The sequence below is a fragment of the Peromyscus maniculatus genome, chromosome 12, assembly GCF_049852395.1.
Source record: "Peromyscus maniculatus bairdii isolate BWxNUB_F1_BW_parent chromosome 12, HU_Pman_BW_mat_3.1, whole genome shotgun sequence".
Lineage (NCBI taxonomy): Eukaryota > Metazoa > Chordata > Mammalia > Rodentia > Cricetidae > Peromyscus > Peromyscus maniculatus.
This window is the reverse complement of record NC_134863.1, coordinates 54,532,087-54,550,584: the sequence shown is the minus strand read 5'-3', so window position 1 is coordinate 54,550,584 and position 18,498 is coordinate 54,532,087. Positions and strand designations below refer to the sequence as shown.

The 18,498-nt window shown below is 40.3% G+C and overlaps 1 protein-coding gene across 1 annotated transcript; it reads left to right on the top strand.

The window, feature by feature from the left end:
• Positions 1–277: 277 nt before the first annotated feature.
• C12H3orf38 (chromosome 12 C3orf38 homolog) lies at positions 278–6,176 on the top strand. Its single transcript, XM_006981619.4, has 3 exons — positions 278–761; positions 2,288–2,526; positions 5,305–6,176. The coding sequence occupies exons 1-3, from the start codon at positions 635–637 to the stop codon at positions 5,953–5,955; spliced, it is 1,017 nt and encodes a 338-aa protein (XP_006981681.1). The 5' UTR covers positions 278–634; the 3' UTR covers positions 5,956–6,176.
• Positions 6,177–18,498: the final 12,322 nt, after the last annotated feature.

The following is an 18,498-nucleotide window of genomic DNA, read 5'->3' as shown; positions in this document are numbered from 1 at the left end:
CATGGAATCACGGGTCAGTAAGTTACAGTTCTTTGAAAACATTTTCTCAGCCTAGTGTTTAAAAGTGTGTGTTAACTTGCGCAGCTAAAGAATATCAAGGGATCAGCTCACCTAACTTAGGTGTGGCCAGAGACGACAAAACATTCAAACGCTCCCGGGCCACCAGAGGGGGAAGGGGAAGGAGGGCTTCCACCTGCCAGCCCCGGGGGATGACGGGAGCTCGCTTGCGCTCTCCACCCCCCACCCCCACCCCCGCCGCAGGCCCGTGCATGCGCCGCCCTTCAGGTCGCTCTTAAAGGAGGCAGCGCTGGTGAGTTTCAAGTTTCCTTTCTAACCAGCCCTCGTGGGGGAAGGTGAATGTTCACGACGCCTCTCTGAAGCGCCATCGGTGGGACGCAACTCCCAAGACGGCTCCGGGACCCACAAGTCGGGCTCCCCGCCCCTCCGCGCGTCTCCTCGCCGACTTTCTGAGCCCGCACTTCCGCCCAGGGGGCTGGAATCTCCGAGCCCCTTCCTTCCGGCACGAGCGGCTGGAAAGGCACTTCCGGTGCCTGTTGCTAAGGCGCCGGCCGGCCGGCGGGCCGAGAGGGCGGCATTGGTGGCGTCGTCCTCTGCCCCCTTCCCCGGGGGCGAGATGTCTGGGCTCAGCCACTTAGAGACGGAGGGCTGCCGTCACCTGCTCGGCCTGCTGGACGATGACGAGATCATGGCCCTGTGCGACACCGTCACCAACCGCCTGGTGCAGCCTGTGGACCGCCAAGGTACCGCCTCCCTCCGCTCCGCGGGGTCCGCTCGGGTCTGCTCCGCTCCGGTCCGGGGAGGCTGCTCCGCTCCCCCGGGCCAGAACCCGCTCTGGAGAGGCCGCTCCGGCCGCGGCTGCCCAGCTCTGCCGTCCCCCACGCCGCAGGGTCGGGCAGCGGAGCGGCTCCCGGGATTTTGCGAGTGTCAGATACCGACCCGGTAAAACTTTGTGGACTTGATGGCCCGAGTACGAGTCAGCCGTTTTTTGTTTTTGTTTTTTTCGTGATTTCCAGAAAGCCCCAGAGTGTGTGTTTCATTTTAAGTTTCTGTCCTCCGAGGGCATCAGCTGCTGCTGATCTGGCGGTTTTCTTTCCCCCCGGAAGGGAGAACACAGACGCCTTTTGTGGGTCTCCTAGGTAAATACCTACTACACCCAACAAAAGGCCGGTGGCTTTAATCCATATCTGTCAAGGAATGCTCAGTCTCTTCATCGGACAGATAAAGTTGAGAAGTGGCAAAACCACAAGTTTTTTGTTTTTGTTTGTTTTTAAATTAAAAAAGGTTATATGTAAGACACAAAGGATATATATGTACGTTGAATTTATAAACCATTCAAAACATCCTTACTAAATACAGTAATGATACGTATGTTGCTGTAAAGAAAGGAATAGAAGTGACAACCAACCCCCTATTAAAAACAACAACAACAAAAAACCCAAAAACCAACCAACCAAACAAAAAAACCAAACAATCGAATGTAGTAGCTACCCTGAAATGGGTGGAAAAAGAGGATTGCCTTAGGAAAGTTTGAAATAGGGGCCTCACAGATACTGTGTGTCCCGTGGAATAAGATCTTTGGAAGACATAGGTAACGAGTGCACTTTTTAAAAGTTAATATTTGCCATTTTGCACCCGTTGTGTATCCAAAAGATACATTTTAGTCTGTGTTTGTAGCACAACTTTTTAATTTAAAAGCAACTTCCTGATTCGGCCACTTACCAACTTCGATTATCTGTAGAATCAGGAGTTTAACAACATTCCTCGACATCTCAAATACTGTCATTTTAATCACTTTTTCAAGGTTTATAGATTTTTTTTTTTTTTTGATATTTGGGGCAGAGAAATTTTTCCTGGGTCAAATATTTTTTTATTAAAACAACTCATATTATTTATTTTGGTTTTGGGGGACAGGGTTTCACTGTGTAGCCCTGGCTACCCTGGACTTGGCTTTGTAGACCAGGCTGGCCTTGAACTCAGAGAACTGCCTGCCTCTGCCTCCCAAGTGGACTAAAGGCTGAATCACCACTCATTACCACCATGTCAACACCGGCACCATCACTGGCAAGGTAAAGGAAGTTTAAAGTATAAAGGATTTAAAAAGCAAACAAATGGATGAGCGACTTCTTGCTTTTCAAAGCCAGAGCCATCTTAATGCAAAAGCAAATATCGTGAGCTTAAAATATTTTTCACTAGAATTTTTGCTGATGTTGGGCAAATTTGCAAATGCCTTGTGATTGTCTATTAATTATGGTTATTTTTTTTCTAGATGCTATTCATGCAATATTAGTTTATAGCCAAAATGTAGAAGAACTTCTGAGGCGCAAAAAAGTCCACCGAGAAGTCATATTTAAGTATTTGGCAAAACACGGGGTGTTTGTACCCCCAACTACTGAAAAGCACAATCTTATTCAGTATGCAAAAGATTATTGGGAAAAACAGGCACCAAAATTGAAGGAGACAGCAGAATCAGATACAAAGACAGAGGACATCCAGCTCTTTGAACAGGTACACTAAATTTGTACTTTGTTCTGAATCCTTGTTCTGTCTGAAACTATGCAAATAATCCTAGCTCTGAGGTGCATGGTTCATAGTACTTGTCTTTTCTAGTCTTTATCTCATTTATTATCTTATTCAAGACCACTGTCTTTGGTAGTCAAGCAAAAAACTCATTTAAAAAACTTGAAGAAAATGATTTCCACTTCAATTAATCCTGGCTGCTCGTGTGTGTGTGTGTGTGTGTGTGTGTGTGTGTGTGTGTGTGTGTGTTTGTGCGCACTACTGAGTACTTAAAGTTGATAGATTGAACTCTGGATAGTTACTATTCTTTCATAGTGCAGCTAAAAAAGGATGTTTTAAGGTCTTGTTTGCTTAATATACTGAAAGGAGAAAAAGAAATGCTCATAGAAATAATATGTTATCAAGCTTATTGTGAAGACCAGGAAAATAAACTTAAATACCACATTCTGTGCCAAATATAGTGAATTGCAGGCACTCCATGTAGTATAGAATAAGACATATTTTATTTTTGGTAAAGTACTATGTTCTGAAATACATAGGTTCATGGAGTCTAGTTTATAGGGTGTGTTTTTATAGTAATATTCCCTTTTAATTAAAAAATAGTATTTATTCTGGTCATGGAAAATTACCCATTTCAAACACCTTTAGAAGTATCTGTTTAAGGAAGGTAGAGGGAATTTTTTTTTAAAATTTTGTTTATTTTTTTGTAGAGGGAAATTTTTTAAAAAAGTTCTGACAAACTTTTCCTGATTAAAAAAATAATAGTCATTTTATGTTAGAGCAGATAGAATGAGTAATAAGAGCTTACTTTTCAATAGAATTTATGATGATGTTAGAAAAATGCAAATTCCTCATGAGTTTTATTAATTATTGAAATTATTTGTATAATCACCTTTTTTGACATTTACATTCAATAAAGGATCCATTTGAAAGCCGGGCGGTGGTGGCACACGCCTTTAATCCCAGCACTCGGGAGGCTGAGGCAGGCGGATCTTTGTGAGTTCGAGGCCAGCCTGGGCTACCAAGTGAGTTCCAGGAAAGGCACAAAGCTACACAGAGAAACCCTGTCTCGAAAAACCAAAAAAAAAAAAAAAAGGATCCATTTGAAGCACTTGTTTTAAAGTTTTGGAAGATGTGTACAGTCAAGGGAAAACTATGCACAAACCATTGTCATTGACTATTCATGCTGATATTGATTATTTTAAAGGGCTTTGTTCATTTTTTATTTTTATTTTTTTTAACTTTTTCTAAGATCAAATCATCGGAATTGCAAATAACATTCCTGTATTACTGTTTTAGAATTGGTTTTGAGGAGAACAGGGTATCAGAATAGGTGGAATGTTAGATGCCTGTAACCTCAGCATACAGGAGATAAGAGACATGATGATTGCAAGCTCCAGGTCAGTTTTGGATACAGAGTAAGACCCTTTCTTAGAAGAAGAAGATAAAGGTCTAGGGTTATCTATCTGGTTTGATCCCAAACACATTGAAAAAAAAGAAATGAGAGGGGGTAGGAAGGGGAAGAGAGAGGGAGAGTAAGAGAATGAATGAATGGATGAATGAATGAATGAGAGAATGCTAAGGCTGGTCTTGGGTTCCTGTGCTCAAGCCAGCCTTCTTCTCCCTCAGCCTCCTGAGTAGCTGACATCTTAGCTGTGTGACACTGAACCCAGCAGTGGGCTTGTTAAATTTTACTTAGATAAAATTTAAATTGAAGATTTTTTCTTCTGTTGTAGAATATTATTAAGGTGTGTTACTTTTGTTTATGTTGCATTTGTTTAACTCTGTGAAGCTGTGTTACCTTGCCTATCTAAAACACCTGACGGTCTAATAAAGGACTGAACATCCAATATCAAGGCAGGAGAAAGGATAGATGGGGCTGGCAGGCAGAGAGAATATACAGAAGGGGAAATCTGGGGGAAGAAGAAGAAAGTTCGAGAGGAGGAGGATGCAAGGAGCCAGCCACCCAGCTACATAGCAAGCCTCAGAGTAAGAAGTAGTGAAAGGTATACAGGAATAGAGAAAGGTAAAAGCCCACAGGCAAAAGATAGATAGGATAATAAGTTCAGAAAAGCTGGCAAGAAACAAGCCAACCTAAGGCTGGACATTTATAATTAATATGCCACAGAGACAACTGAACCAAACTAGTGGGAACTCATGAACTTTAGACCAACAGCTGTGGAACCTCCATGGAACTGGACTAGGCCCTCTGCATAAGCGAGACAGTTGTGTAACTTGATCTGCCTAAGGGACCTTCTGGCAGTAGGATCAGGATCCATCCCTGGTGCATGAGCTGGCTTTTTGGAGCCCATTACCTGTGATAGGACATCTTGCATAGTCTTGATGCAGGGGGAGGGACTTGGACCTGCCTCAACTGAATGTACCAGGATCTACTGACTCCCCATGGGAGGCCTTTCCTTGTTGGAGGAAGGAATAAGGGGTGGGTTGAGGGGGGGAGGTGGGAGGGGCAGGATGATGGAAGAGGGGCATCTGTGGTTGGTATGTAAAAATGAATAAAAAAATTCTTAATTAAAAAAAGATACATAGCCTCTGGGGGAAAAAAAGAAACCTCCATGTATATTTATTTGGGAGCTGGGTGGTGGACCCCCAAAAGAGCAAAACCAACCAGCAACACTCTTCCTTTTGGAAGAAGTTGTTCTGTGCATGATGTAGTTCATTGGTCTTTGCTCTGACCAATACATTTGCATTTAGAACTTTGGCTGTGAGAGGTGAACCTTCACTTTCCTCTGTCTTTGTTTTAACCAGCAGGCAAAAGAAGAGCAAAACGCTGAAAAGGTTGATTTCCGTCGCTTAGGAGAAGAATTCTGCCACTGGTTCTTTGAACTTCTTAATTCTCAGAATCCTTTTCTGGGACCACCTCAAGAAGAATGGGGCCCACAGCACTTCTGGCATGATGTCAAGCTTAGGTTTTATTATAGCACCTCAGAACAAAACGTGATAGACTACCAAGGAGCAGAAATTGTGAGCCTTCGTTTACTGTCATTAGTGAAAGAGGAATTTCTTTTTCTCAGTCCCAACCTCGATTCTCAAGGACTAAAATGTGCTTCTTCTCCTCATGGATTAGTTATGGTTGGAGTTGCAGGGACTGTCCACAGAGGAAATACTTGCTTGGGCATATTTGAACAAATTTTTGGACTTATCCGTAGCCCTTTTGTGGAAAATACTTGGAAAATCAAATTTATCAACCTGAGAATTGTTGGAGGAAGTTCCCTTGCTCCTGGAACATCCCTGAAACCAGCTGTTACATTTGAACAGAGTGATCTGGAGGCCTTTTATAATGTAATCACTTTGTGTAATAACCCCGGTAGTGGGACTGGAGACCAGGTTTTATGTAGTGGAGATGAGGCATTGTTGAACAAAAGGGAACAGAATTTGCCCAATCCTCTAAAACCCTGAGCACTGTATTGTCATCCCAAAGTAGCTGCAGAAACTTCCCAGCACAATACTGATCATCTTTAAGTGACTGCAGATGTGAGGATTGACATATTTTAGCTGAAATACATTTTTGGACTGGAGACTAATGTGAATACTTGCCTATTTCTACCCAAGTTACAGCAAATGTTCTGAGAACTTATTGTGGTCCAGCAAATAAATCCCACTTTAGATGTTGTAGATAACTGTGTGCCTTAGAAACCATAGGTAATATTTTCATTTTATTTAGTGAATAGCCTGTTAATCTCTGTACCTCCAAGTGGCAAAGATTAGTAGTAGTCATGGCTTATTGGATATCTTAAAAAATGCATCTCACTAAAGTGTTGTCTAAAAAAAAGGTAACAGTTTAGAGATGTTTAGCATAAATGCAAAGTCTTATTAATTATATAAAGTACAAATAATGTACTTGTGCAAAAAGTCCAATAATTTATTCTGGGAAGAAAAGCTTATTTCACCTTTTTGAAACTTCTCTTTCAAATTATCTTTTCTAGTCCAAGCAAATATCTCAAAATCGGCTACTTTTCTGAACTATTTTGGTGTTTTCAACACAGACCTTACTACTACTCAGGCTTCAGCCAGCAGTTTTATAGAACATGTACTATGATACCCTAAAGATGAAAAACAGGCTTTGGAATTTTCAAAGTACGCACAATTCCCAGCAAACAAATTACTGTTCTTCCTCCTGATTGTGGCTGAGGTTGACTCTCCTCAAAATAACAAGGCCCATTTAGAACTTACAACATGGGTAGGAAAATATGTATACATATAGCCTAACATAAAGGTTTTTTTTACCTTTGTATTACTAGATTTGAGATCTAAAGTTGACTTGCCAGCTTAAAGTTTAAATTTCTCATCATCTGGTAACTATTTGCTGACCTTGGATTTGGTTAGGAATTTGTTTTTAAATTACTATTTGGAAAATATGAGGGTATTTTATGCCTGTTAATTTTTATATTTAACTCTGATAATCTAGGGGGATTGAATATGAATATTAAAAGAGGTAAGCGTTCACACCTCCGCTTTTATTTTAGTGGCATTCCTCTATGAAGAGTACAATCTGTATGTTCTAACATAAGTTAATAAAGACAGGAAATTCTTTTTGTGTGTATTAGAATAGTCAACTGTTTAGATTTGGCCCACAGTTCTTAAGGAGAGCTTTGACAATTTAACCGCCACAAAGCAGATTTTCCTCGTATGTATATTGTTAGTATAGTACAATTAGGTTTAAAGAAAGAGCAGTCTACAAAATGGTTACTGTATGTTCATAAAGTAAGACAACTAGGTCACATTGACCCATTCTACCTGTGCTCGGGTTTTGAAAACTCAGTTTGATTTTATACTTCCTTGGGTTTGAAGAATCGATACAGATATCCCGAGTAAAGCACAAGATTAAAAACTACCCTTGTGGTGTATGTATCGGACTATGGAAACATTTTCTTCAGTTATCTTCAGTATTGGACTTTTGAATCTATAAAAAGCTTAAAAAAGACTCAGATTTCTACACATAGTTTTAAGTCAACTTGAAAATTTTAAAATAGTCTTAATAGATTGAAAGGATTGGCTCCTTTTTTTGGGTAATCTCTGCATCTGTTCTCAGAGTAGATACTCATATTGTAGGGAAGTGATAAATGAACAAAACTCTAGGTGGGGAGGCTTCAAATTTGGTGTTGTTCCCCCCCCCCCCATATTTTTTTGGTCACGTTTGGTTTAATATGTAGATGTGCAAAAACTTGGGCCTCCTTATTACTCAAATTTAAGAGAATTACATTTGGGCTGGTGGGCTGTTCTTGACTCTGAGGCAGTCTAACAAAGATATATAGGGAACTGATATGAAGAAACTGTCCAGAGAAAGAAATCTTGAAGAACTGAAGTCTATTTAAGAAGCTTGGCACCAAAAGGATTGACTTCTTTGGCCCACCACCCAGGGCTGTGTGTTAGGGGGTAGCTGAAAGACCTCCAAGTCTGTCTTGCTATATTTTACCCAGCTAATACTTGGGAAATCTGGCAAGTACAACACTTTACGTAGACTATGGAATGATTGGTGTCCTGGCTAGTTTTATGTTGACTTGACACAAGCTAGAGTCTTCAGAGAGGAGGAACCTCAGTTGAGAAAATGCCTCCATGAGATCCACTGTAGGCCAGCCTGTAGAGCATTTTCTTAGTGATTGATGGGGGAAGGGCTCAACCCATTGTGGTGGAGCCGTCCCTGGGCTGGTGGTATTGGGTTCTATAAGAAAGCAGGTTGAGCAAGCCAATTTGCAGCACCCCTCCATGGCCTCTGCATCAGCTCTGCCTCCAGGCTCCTGCCCTGCTTGAGTTCCTGTCCTGACTTCCTTCAGTGACGACATGTCGTAGGCCAGATAAGCACATTCCTTTTCAAGTTGCTGTGATCATGGTGTTTCATCAGAGCAATAGTAGCCTTAAGACAATTGGGGTTTCAGTTAAGGGATCTTCTGGACTTCGTTTGCTGTGGGCTGTTTTACCATAGCATAATAGCAGGGTACATGGTTAAATACTCCTTTTTGTTGAAACAACTAAATAAAAATGTTCAAATCTTCCACTAAATTTTAAGCAGTGTTACATTAAGGTATTCTGTTAGTATCATGATATTTTGTATGTCTTAAAAACTAAAATGCCAAACTATAGGAAAAAGCCATGTGTAATTTATTAAGCCACTCTGAACAATAGCAGGTTTGGAGATATTCCGCATTCTTCCCAGAAGGTGATGTTTTTCTGCCAGATGAAGGCTGATTACCCGATCTTACTAAAATTTACAAGAATGACCAGAAGAAGATGTAAAGGATTGCTTTAGAACATAATTATAGCCAGATGCTTTAATCCCCGCAGTTAGAAGGCAGAGGTAGGAGGATCTGTGAGTCTCCTTAGTGAGTTCCAGGACAGCCAGGACTACATAGAGCTATCCCCATCTCCAGAAACTAAAACAAAATAACAGTAAAGTGATTATGAAGGGTATTTTGACAAAATAGCTTTTTGCCTGAGTAGTAGGTCATAGAAATGAATGAAAACCATACCCTAATAGTCTTTTACAAATGCAGATAGTGTCTTTCTTTCTTTCTTTCTTTCTTTCTTTCTTTCTTTCTTTCTTTCTTTCTTTCTTTCTTTCTTTCTTTCTTTCTTTCTTTCTTTCTTTCTTTCTTTCTTTCTTTCTTCCTTCCTTCCTTCCTCCCTCCCTCCCTCCCTCCCTCCCTCCCTCCCTCCCTCCCTCCCTCCCTCCCTCCCTCCCTCCCTCCCTCCCTTCCTTCCTTCCTTCCTTCCTTTCTTCCTTTCTTTTTTTCTTTTTCTTTTTTTTGGTGCTAAGGGTTCTTAGCAAACTCAGACTTAAAAACTTAGCAAACTTAGCAACTCAGATTCTTGCGTGTAATGTACTGAGCACACCCTCTACTACAGCAGTGGCTAATGCAGTGGGTAGACATCAGCCTTTTGTAGCATCAGGGGAGGGTGGAAAGTTGGCTTCTTTCAACATTTTGATGTGCTCATGAGCCTTTCCAAAACACACGAGTCCTGTAGATACTATATTCCACATTAGGAAACTTAACTGTAATACTATTTTCCTGACTGCCCCCAATGTTAAAATTTCAGACATTGTCTAAGTGGTTAAGGCAATAGACTAATGAATGAAAGTGTAGTCTCTAGAAAAGATATTTTAACTGACAAACTTTATTTTCAAAAGATGTTAGGATTAGTGAAATACTGTGAAGCGGGTCATAAAGGTTTACAAGTTATAACGTGGGTAAAATGCTTTGGAATAAGAGTGTCAAGCTGTTAGCCTCATCCTGAGATGATGTTGATTATTAGCGAATATATTTGGGTAATTCTGATGATGGTTTCCAGGACCACTAGCATTTCTTTCTGTAGAGTCTATTGGTGGGACTGCACCCCTCCTACAAGCCTTATTATAACCTTTGTTTCTCCTCAGCTTGGAAGTAGAGAGCGTAGTTGGAAAATTGGATCAAGTTTATTTGACATATATTAATTACTATTATAAGTTACTGGGTCAAGTGTAAAATATCAATAGGTTGTTTGGGTAAAGATGTTGAGTTTTAAGTCTCATTGAAGTTTAGATTGCCTTAGAGTGAATTTATTTAGGTTGAAAGATTTTGATAGATCCTTTTATATAATCATACAGAAAAAATTAATTGGAATTTTAAATAGTCATGAAGATGTACGCAATATAGATTAGATATAAATATAGAACATAAGCCAGTTTGACAGCATGTAGTTTAGATTTTTAAGAAAAACTTCCAGATTATCAGAATGTGTTAAATGTCTTAGCTTCATTTTGTTAGTGAATCTTTTTGGTAGTCTTTAAATAGTACTTCAGTTATGTGTTAAAATTGCTGTATTTATCTTGAGTTTCTTGTGATCTGTGAGGCCAGAACTCCAACTCCATATATATTACATCATGAAATTACTGGCCTAGAATTTCATATCTTCTAAATTCAGTTTTCCATTGATATTGTATCTCCTTATTGTTCTTTTAGTCATTCAGTGAGGCTCTGTGATAATTTTCATCTTCAATTTGTACACACTAAACAAAGTTGAAATGACTTATATTTGACTCATTAAGCCTAAAGACCGAAAGACAAATGACCCACTACCAAGTCCACCTGTCTGATGATTTTTCTAACAATGTACTGAGGAGGGCTGGGTGTGTAGCTCAGTTGAATGAGTCTTGCCTCACATGCAGGAAGCCCTTGAGTGATCCTCACCACTGCGTAAACCTTGTATGGCTGTGTACACCTGTAGTGCACGCACCGGGAGACAGTGCTAAGTTCAGACTGCTTATGGTCATCTGTGTCTGTATAGGAGTTGGACGCCAGTCTGGGATACGTGAGACGCCCCGGCCCCCCAAAAATTTACTGAGGAAAAATTATTGAAGCCTTTAGTTCATAAAATTTGTACACTCTCCTCCAGCTCTTCTCTTCAGCTCTGTTAATGATTACTCTACATAATTCTTATTCTTATATTAAGTTGTTTTTGTCTTCCTAAGTTGTATGTTGCTGGGGCTGTTGTGTTTTTACTTTGCAGTCAATCCTCTTCCCATAGTTACTTGCACAGGATGAACGTTAGATAACTTCAGAGTACTAATTATATGACAGCTTACCTTCCTGTGTACACTGAATGTATTGATTCATTTACTTTGGCTGACCCTCATTACTGTAGTAGCAATAGCTGATGTTACAACCTAGGTTTTTATTCATTCATTCATTCATTTATTTATTTATTTATTTATTTATTTATTTATTTATTTATTTATTTATTTATTTATTTTTTAAGTTATAGTCTCAGTTTGGCTTTGGCTGTCCTGAAATTTGTGTAGACTATGCTAGCCTCAACTCACGGAGATCTGCCCGCCTCTGCCTCCTCAGTACTGGGATTAAAGGTATGCACCACTACACCTGGCTAGAACTGGATATAAACCCAGACATTCAAAGATAAGAGCTATAAGGTAACTCTTGAATCTCTATATTGCATATAAAAGGTTAATGTTTAACTCTTTCTGACTAATCACACTCAGAATGAACATTGCCATTTGTTTATCGTCATCCTTTGGAAACGAAGATGCCTTTATATTTTAAAGAGTTTTTTCCATCGTATTTGAGTATTTTATATATGTATATGTGTGGGTGTGTGTGCACCATGATTGGCCCACAGAGAAACCAGGCAGCTTGCGGAAGTATGTTCTCTGCTTGTACCATGTGGGAAAGAAGAAGTCGTCAGGCTTGGGAAAGTGCCTTTACCTGCTGAACCATCTTCCCGGCTGCCCCTGTTTTTTGATGTAACTGTTTCTTAAGCGTTTTCTAGGAGTTTCAGGTATATTGAAACATTGTCGTGTGTTTTGAATGGCTGCTTCTTTTTAGTCTTTGAGGACTTGGCATAGATGTGTTTTCTCTCTTCCCTGGAGATCCCCTGCACATCTTTTTACTTTAGTGTGAGCAATTCCTTTGTTGTAAGTTTCCCAAGTATCCTTCCTACTGGATGTTAAGTTGGGATTATAGTTGTTTCTTTTACATTCTGTTTCTATTACTTGGACTATTACTAGTGTTTAGTGCTATCACTGACTAACTAGTGGCTTGTCTGTTCTCTGACCCCAGGTAAGTTTATTAAGGTACACAATATTTTGGTGAACACAATACCACTACATGTGGGTAGTAATTATATTTCTATTCTTAGATGGAAAAAGCCTGGAAGTATTTGATACTAGGAATTTGGAGTTTTATTGCCTCATATACTATACTTTTAAAGAAGTTCATGACACAAGAGTTTAGGAAAAGAAAAACCTTGGCAGCCAGGTGTGACGGTGCACACCTTTAATCCCAGCACAGGCAGTTGGGATCTCTGTGAGTTTCAGCCCAGCCTCATTTCTTTAGTGAATTCCAGGCCAGCCAGGGCTTCTTAAGGAGACTGTTTCAATAAATAAACTTAAAGAAAGAAGAAAAGAAGCCAGGTGGCGGTGGCACCTGCCTTTAATCCCAGCACTTGGGAGGCAGAGCCAGGTGGATCTCTGTGAGTTTGAGGCCAGCCTGGTCTACAGAGCGAGATCCAGGACAGGCACCAAAACTACACAGAGAAACCCTGTCTCAAAAAACCAAACCAAACCAAACCAAACCAAAATGAAGAAGAAGAAGGAGAAGGAGAAGAAGGAGAAGAAGGAGAAGGAGAAGAAGAAGAAGGAGAAGGAGAAGAAAAGAGAAAAAGAAGGAAGAAGGAGGAAGAAGAAGAGGAGGAGGAGAAAAGGAAAACATTGATCTTCTGGAATACATCAGTGTTTGCTCCTAACGTTTTGATTTGGTAAGCATTTATTGAGCACTTGGTGGATGTGAGCGTTCACCGATTTTCTTATGGTGTTCTCCCATTACTTGTACAAAGTAATTTTTACACTTTTAAAAGTTTATTTTATAGAGTATTTTGTTGTGATGTCTCCTTGATGCTCTACTACCTGAACTATTTTTATATTTTATACTTCCCTGGAACCAGGTTGAATCATAGTGGACTGTATCAGTGCTGCTGAAGGGATGGTGATCCTCTGCTCTGTTACTCTGGGAGGTCTGTGCATAGGAACAAATGCCAGAATGCGTCCCATCTCATGTACTTGTATTGTACAGATTTTGCATATAATTAATATTTTTCAGATTTTAAATGAAAATGATATCGTTTAGAACTTCAATAATTTTAATAACTGAACTGGGTTTACTGGCACACACCTTTACTGGGGACGTAGAGACAGGTGGATGGATCTCTGTGAGTTCGAGGCTAGCCTGATCTACATAGTGAGTTTCAGGACAGCCAGAACTACATAGTGAAATTCTGTCTCAAAATAAAAAAGATTTAAAAAAATAAGTTATACAACATAATACTCATCTTGCTTCCTCATGAATTATACTTACTTGCAAACAGAATTGATTCTTCAAGCACATGTGTGCAGAGGCTGGAGATGGCTCAGTGGATAAGAGCATCTCCTACTCTTGCAGAGGAACTATATTCAATTTCCAACTGTATTTAAAAACCCACATGGCAGCTCACAACCATCTGTAACTAGTTCCAGGAGATCTAGTACCATCTTCTGGCCTATATACATGGTATACATACATGTAGGCAAAACTCATACAGGTAAAAAATAAAAATCATGTATACTTTTAAGTGTGATTAGTATTTGAATTTTTTTTCTGTATTTTGTTGAGACAGGGTTTTCCTGTGTAGCTGTGGCTATCCTGGAACTCACTTATGTAAACCAGGCTGGCCAGAACTCACAAAAATCTGCCTGCCTCTGCCTCCCAAACTAATATTTGAATTTTTATTTGCAGTGAGCTAATACCCAGGAAAATGATATGAAAAATTTTATATTTTATTAGAACCAAAAAGGGAAAGCTGTGTTGTCTTTAACTTTTAACAAAAATGTATTAAGTCTATAAACAATATATATAGTTTTCTAACCATAAACTCTAAAGTGTTTTGCTAAGCTGTTTGTTGTGCTTTTACGTATGTTTATAGTATATTTCTGTGTTTTTAATCAAGAAACGTACAAAGTGGTTTGACAGAAACCAAATGCAAGGAAATTCTCTGTGTCTGATGGTTTGACCTGGGATCTTGTGATGTGTAAAAGCAGCACACAGAAGTGTCTTTCAGTTCCATCTGCTGTAGATCCATACTCACACAGGGAGGATTGTATTTTGTAACCATTCCTGTAAATGCCATACTGTAAATGGTAGAAAGATTTGTGTGAATTCAGAGAAACTGTGTGCCATGCAAGAAATCCTGTTTTCAATCATCTGAGACACACAAAGAAGGACATTGATGACCATCTGAAGGGATTTGAACCTGAAATTCTTTTATTATTGATCACAAGTATAATGCATGTCAAATGGCTATTTGGTGCCACCAAAATTTCATACCATTATTTTGTTTTCTTTAATAGAAGCTTTTATTTTTTAGCGATTTCATACATGTAAACAAAGAGTCTTGGCTGTATCCATCCCAACTCCCCTCCCTAATCTCCCTTACTCCCTCCAGGCAATCCCAGTATATATCCTCCCCTCTCCATGTCCCCCACCCCCTTTTTGTAGCTCACAGTCCAGTTGGGGATGTTTGTGGGAATGCTGACTATCTTGTTGGCTTGACCTTGTGCAGGCAGCCATAGCTGCAGTGAGTTCATGAGCACATTGGCCATGTCCTGCCCAGATGACAGTGTTTCACATCATTCGCCCCCGTCCTTTTATTTCTAAAGCACATTGACTTCTCTGGTAAGGGAATTTCATTAGGTAATTATTTCCTATGTTAGATAATACTTGGTTCACCTTGCCAGGTAGATGAAACAAAAAGGTAGATGAAACAAAAATTAGAAGCATTTATAGAATTTTTTTTAGAGTGGAAAGTTTTTTTGTTTTTTTTTTTGAGACAGGGTTTCTCTGTTGGAGCCTTTCCTGGAACTCACTGTGTAGCCCAGGCTGGCCTCGAACTCACAGAGATCCACCTGCCTCTGCCTCCCGAGTGCTAGGATTAAAGGCGTGCGCCACCACCGCCCAGCTTGGGAAGTTCTTTTTTTTTTTTTTTAAATGTTTTCATTAAGAAATTCTTTATTCATTTTACATACCAACCACAGATCCTTCTCTCTTCCTCCTCTTGCTCCCCAGTCTTCCCCTCCAACCCTTCACCACCCCCCATTCCCTCCTCTGACAAGGTAAGGCCTCCCATGGGGAGTCAGCAGAGCCTGGTACATTAAGTTGAGGCAGGTCCAAAAACACCCCCCTCCCCCCTCCTCCTGCATCAAGGCTGTGGAAGGTGTCCCACCATAGGTAGTGGACTCCAAAAAGCCAGCTCATGCACCAGGGATGGATCCTGATCCTACTGCTAGGGGGCCCCTTAAGCAGATCAAGCTACACAACTATCTTGCTTATACAGAGGGCCTAGTCCATTCCCATGGAGGCTCCACAGCTGTTGGTCTAAAGTTCATGAGTTTCTACTAGCTTGATCCAGTTGTCTCTGTAGGTATCCACATCATGAACTTGATGCCCCTTGCTCATAGAATCCCTCTTCTCTTTCTTCGATTGGACTCCTGGAGCTCTGCCTGGTGCTTAGCTGTGGATCTCTGCATCTGCTTCCACCAGTTACTGGATAAAAGCTCTATGATGACAGTTAGGGTATTCACCAGTCTGATTACTGGGGTAAGCCAGTTCAGGCACCCTCTCCACTATTGCTAGTAGTCTAAGCTAGGGTCATCCTTGTGGATTCCTGGGAACTTCCCTAGCACCCAGTTTCTCCCTATTCCCATGTCTCCCTCTATCATGGTATCTCTTTCATTGATCTCTCACTCCATCCCTGTTCCAGCTTGACAATCCTTTCTCATCCCCCATCCCCTACTCTCCACACCCCTCCCCACATCTCCAGTTTACTAATGGAGATCTCATCTATTTCCCCTTCCCAGGGCGATCTGTTCGTCCCTCTTTGGGTCCTCCTTGTTACCTAGCATCTCTGGAGCTGTGGGTTGTAGACTGTTTATTCATTGCTTTGCATCTAATATCCACTTATGAGTGAGTACATACCATGTTTGTCCTTCTGAGTCTGTGTTACCTCACTCAGAATGATATTTTCTAGTCCTATTCATTTGCCTACAAGTTTCATGATGTCATTGTGTTTTTTTTTTTTAACTGCTGAGTAGTACTCCATTGTGTATATGTACCACATTTTCTTTATCCATTCTTTGGTTGAGGGGCATCTAGGTTGTTTCCAGGTTCTGGTTATTACAGATAATGCTGCTATGAACATAGTTGAGCATGTGTCCTTGTGGTATGGTTGAGCATCTTTTGGGTATGTGCCCAAGAGTGGTATAGCTGGGTCTTGAAGAAGATTGATTCCCAATTTTCTGCGAAACTGCCATGCTGATTTCCAAAGTGGCTGTACAAGTTTGCACTTTCTCCAACAGTGGAGGAGTGTTCCCCTTGCTCCACATTCTCTCCAGCATAAGCTGTCATCTCTGTTTTTTATCTTAGCCATTCTGACAGGAGTAAGATGGTATCTCAGAGTCTTATTGATTTGCATTTCCCTGATGACTAAGGATGTTGAGCAATTCCTGAAATGTCTTTCTGCCATTTGAGATTCTTCTGTTGAGAATTCTCTGTTTAGTTCTGTTGCCCATTTTTTAATCTAGTTGTTTGGTATTTGATGATATTATAGAATTTTAGTAATCCACAAGGTAGTTCCTAGAAGCTTATATACTTCAAATATGAGGGAAAGCAGAAACCATTGGAAAAGTTTATCAGCAAGAAAGTAGCTGAGGCTGAAGATGAGGTTCAACAGCAGAGCTCCTGCTGCTTTAACTGGGGACTCGGGTTTAAGTCTCAGCACTCATGTGGCAGTTCACAACCATCTGTAACTCTGACATTTCAGGGGATCTGGTGGCCTCCGTGGGCACAAAGCATGCCTGTGGTACACAGACATACATACAGACAAATATTCATACACATAAAAAGAAGCTTAAACAATAGCATAACTGAGTGGCAGTGTGGAAAAGCAGTCCTGACTTGTGTTCTTGAAGTTACTTAATTTTCAAACAAAATTCATGATATGAAACATTTGATATAGTGTATTACATATTAAACAAAATGGCCTTAATTTCCTGTTCTGCTTTTCTCTGAAAACCCAGAAATACAGAAAATGACTATGCTAGAAAATAAGCTTTGGTATGGACTAAAATAGCCCATCATCCTTATTACCATGTCATTTCTGTGATGATGCAGTGTAAGCTTTGGCAACCCCGATGGTGACAGGTAAATGAAGACACAAGAGAAAAGCCAACGACACTTCCCTTTCTTAAGAGTGGTTAACTGGATATATGAGGTCAGCATGGTGGTTCATTGTTGAAGGGAGTAGAAGTAAATTTGGATTTCTTGAATTATGGTATAATGCTGGAGGAAACAGTGGGCAGGAAGTCACACTTCTTCCCCTTCCCACACTACCTGTGTATAGCGGGAAGGGATCACACAAGGCGGAAACTAAAAACATTTCTTTGAGATACTCTGTTTAGTGACGGACTTTCCTGTACTATTAGGAACCTTGCAAAAATGGCATATGAACAAAGCATTGCCTTGAAAGAGCTGGTTATTTTAAGATTATGAAGTCATGTGACTGTACAAATGGTTCAATACTACAGAGCTGCTTATCTCTTCACCAACATCTTGGTATTTTGCATACTGCAGAAACTGTTGGGGCTTAGTTCAAACCACATCCGAATACTGTGACCGCTATGAAAGAGCACTTCTTTCTGGAGCCGACGAAAAGGCAGACTGCGAGCCCATCTGAGATCATCTGTGGACAGATTTGTTTCTTTTCCTGTATGTAGGTGGCAAGGTTATTAAAAGAAAAAGTTTATGGTCAAAAATATTTATATAGGTTGATCGGTACATAGAGCTCCCTTAAAAGCCTGCTTCCAGAACTCTGCTGAAAGACATCAGAGGCTGTGCTAGATGGACTGTGTGCTGTCACAAATCAGGAATGAAAAACCTGTTTCCAGAACTCTTCTTGTGTGCTGTCACAAATCAGTAATCACTTTTTCACAAAGCAATTGACTGAAGTTATCTGTGTTGCAGCAGCTTTTAGTGCTTCTTCTTTTTCTTTTTAAAAAATAAACTTGATGGTCTGCTATTTAGCTAATAATTGGACTACCTATCATGTAGTAGTAGTAGGACTGAATAAAAAAACAAGAAAGAGACCAGAGAGGAGGCTCAGTGGTTAAGAACACTAGAGGCTCTTGAGAAGAACCAGAGTTTGGTTTCCACCATTCACATTGGGCACTTCAGAACTTCCCAGAACTCTAGTTCCAGGGAATCTAATGTCCACTTCTGGCCTCCAAGAGCAAACACACACACACACACACACACACACACACACACACACACACACACCCCATAATACACAATATTTTGGTTTTTTTTTTTTAAAGTATGTTGTTAGACACAGGATTGCATTCACCTTAGAGACTTCTTTGCATCC

Excerpts from the sequence above, each read along its gene's own strand:
- C12H3orf38 (XM_006981619.4), top strand. The coding sequence starts at position 635 with ATGTCTGGGCTCAGCCACTTAGAGACGGAGGGCTGCCGTCACCTGCTC. Across the intron at positions 762-2,287 it reads GCAGCCTGTGGACCGCCAAG|ATGCTATTCATGCAATATTA; the intron begins GTACCGCCTCCC and ends TTTTTTTTCTAG. Across the intron at positions 2,527-5,304 it reads ACATCCAGCTCTTTGAACAG|CAGGCAAAAGAAGAGCAAAA; the intron begins GTACACTAAATT and ends TGTTTTAACCAG.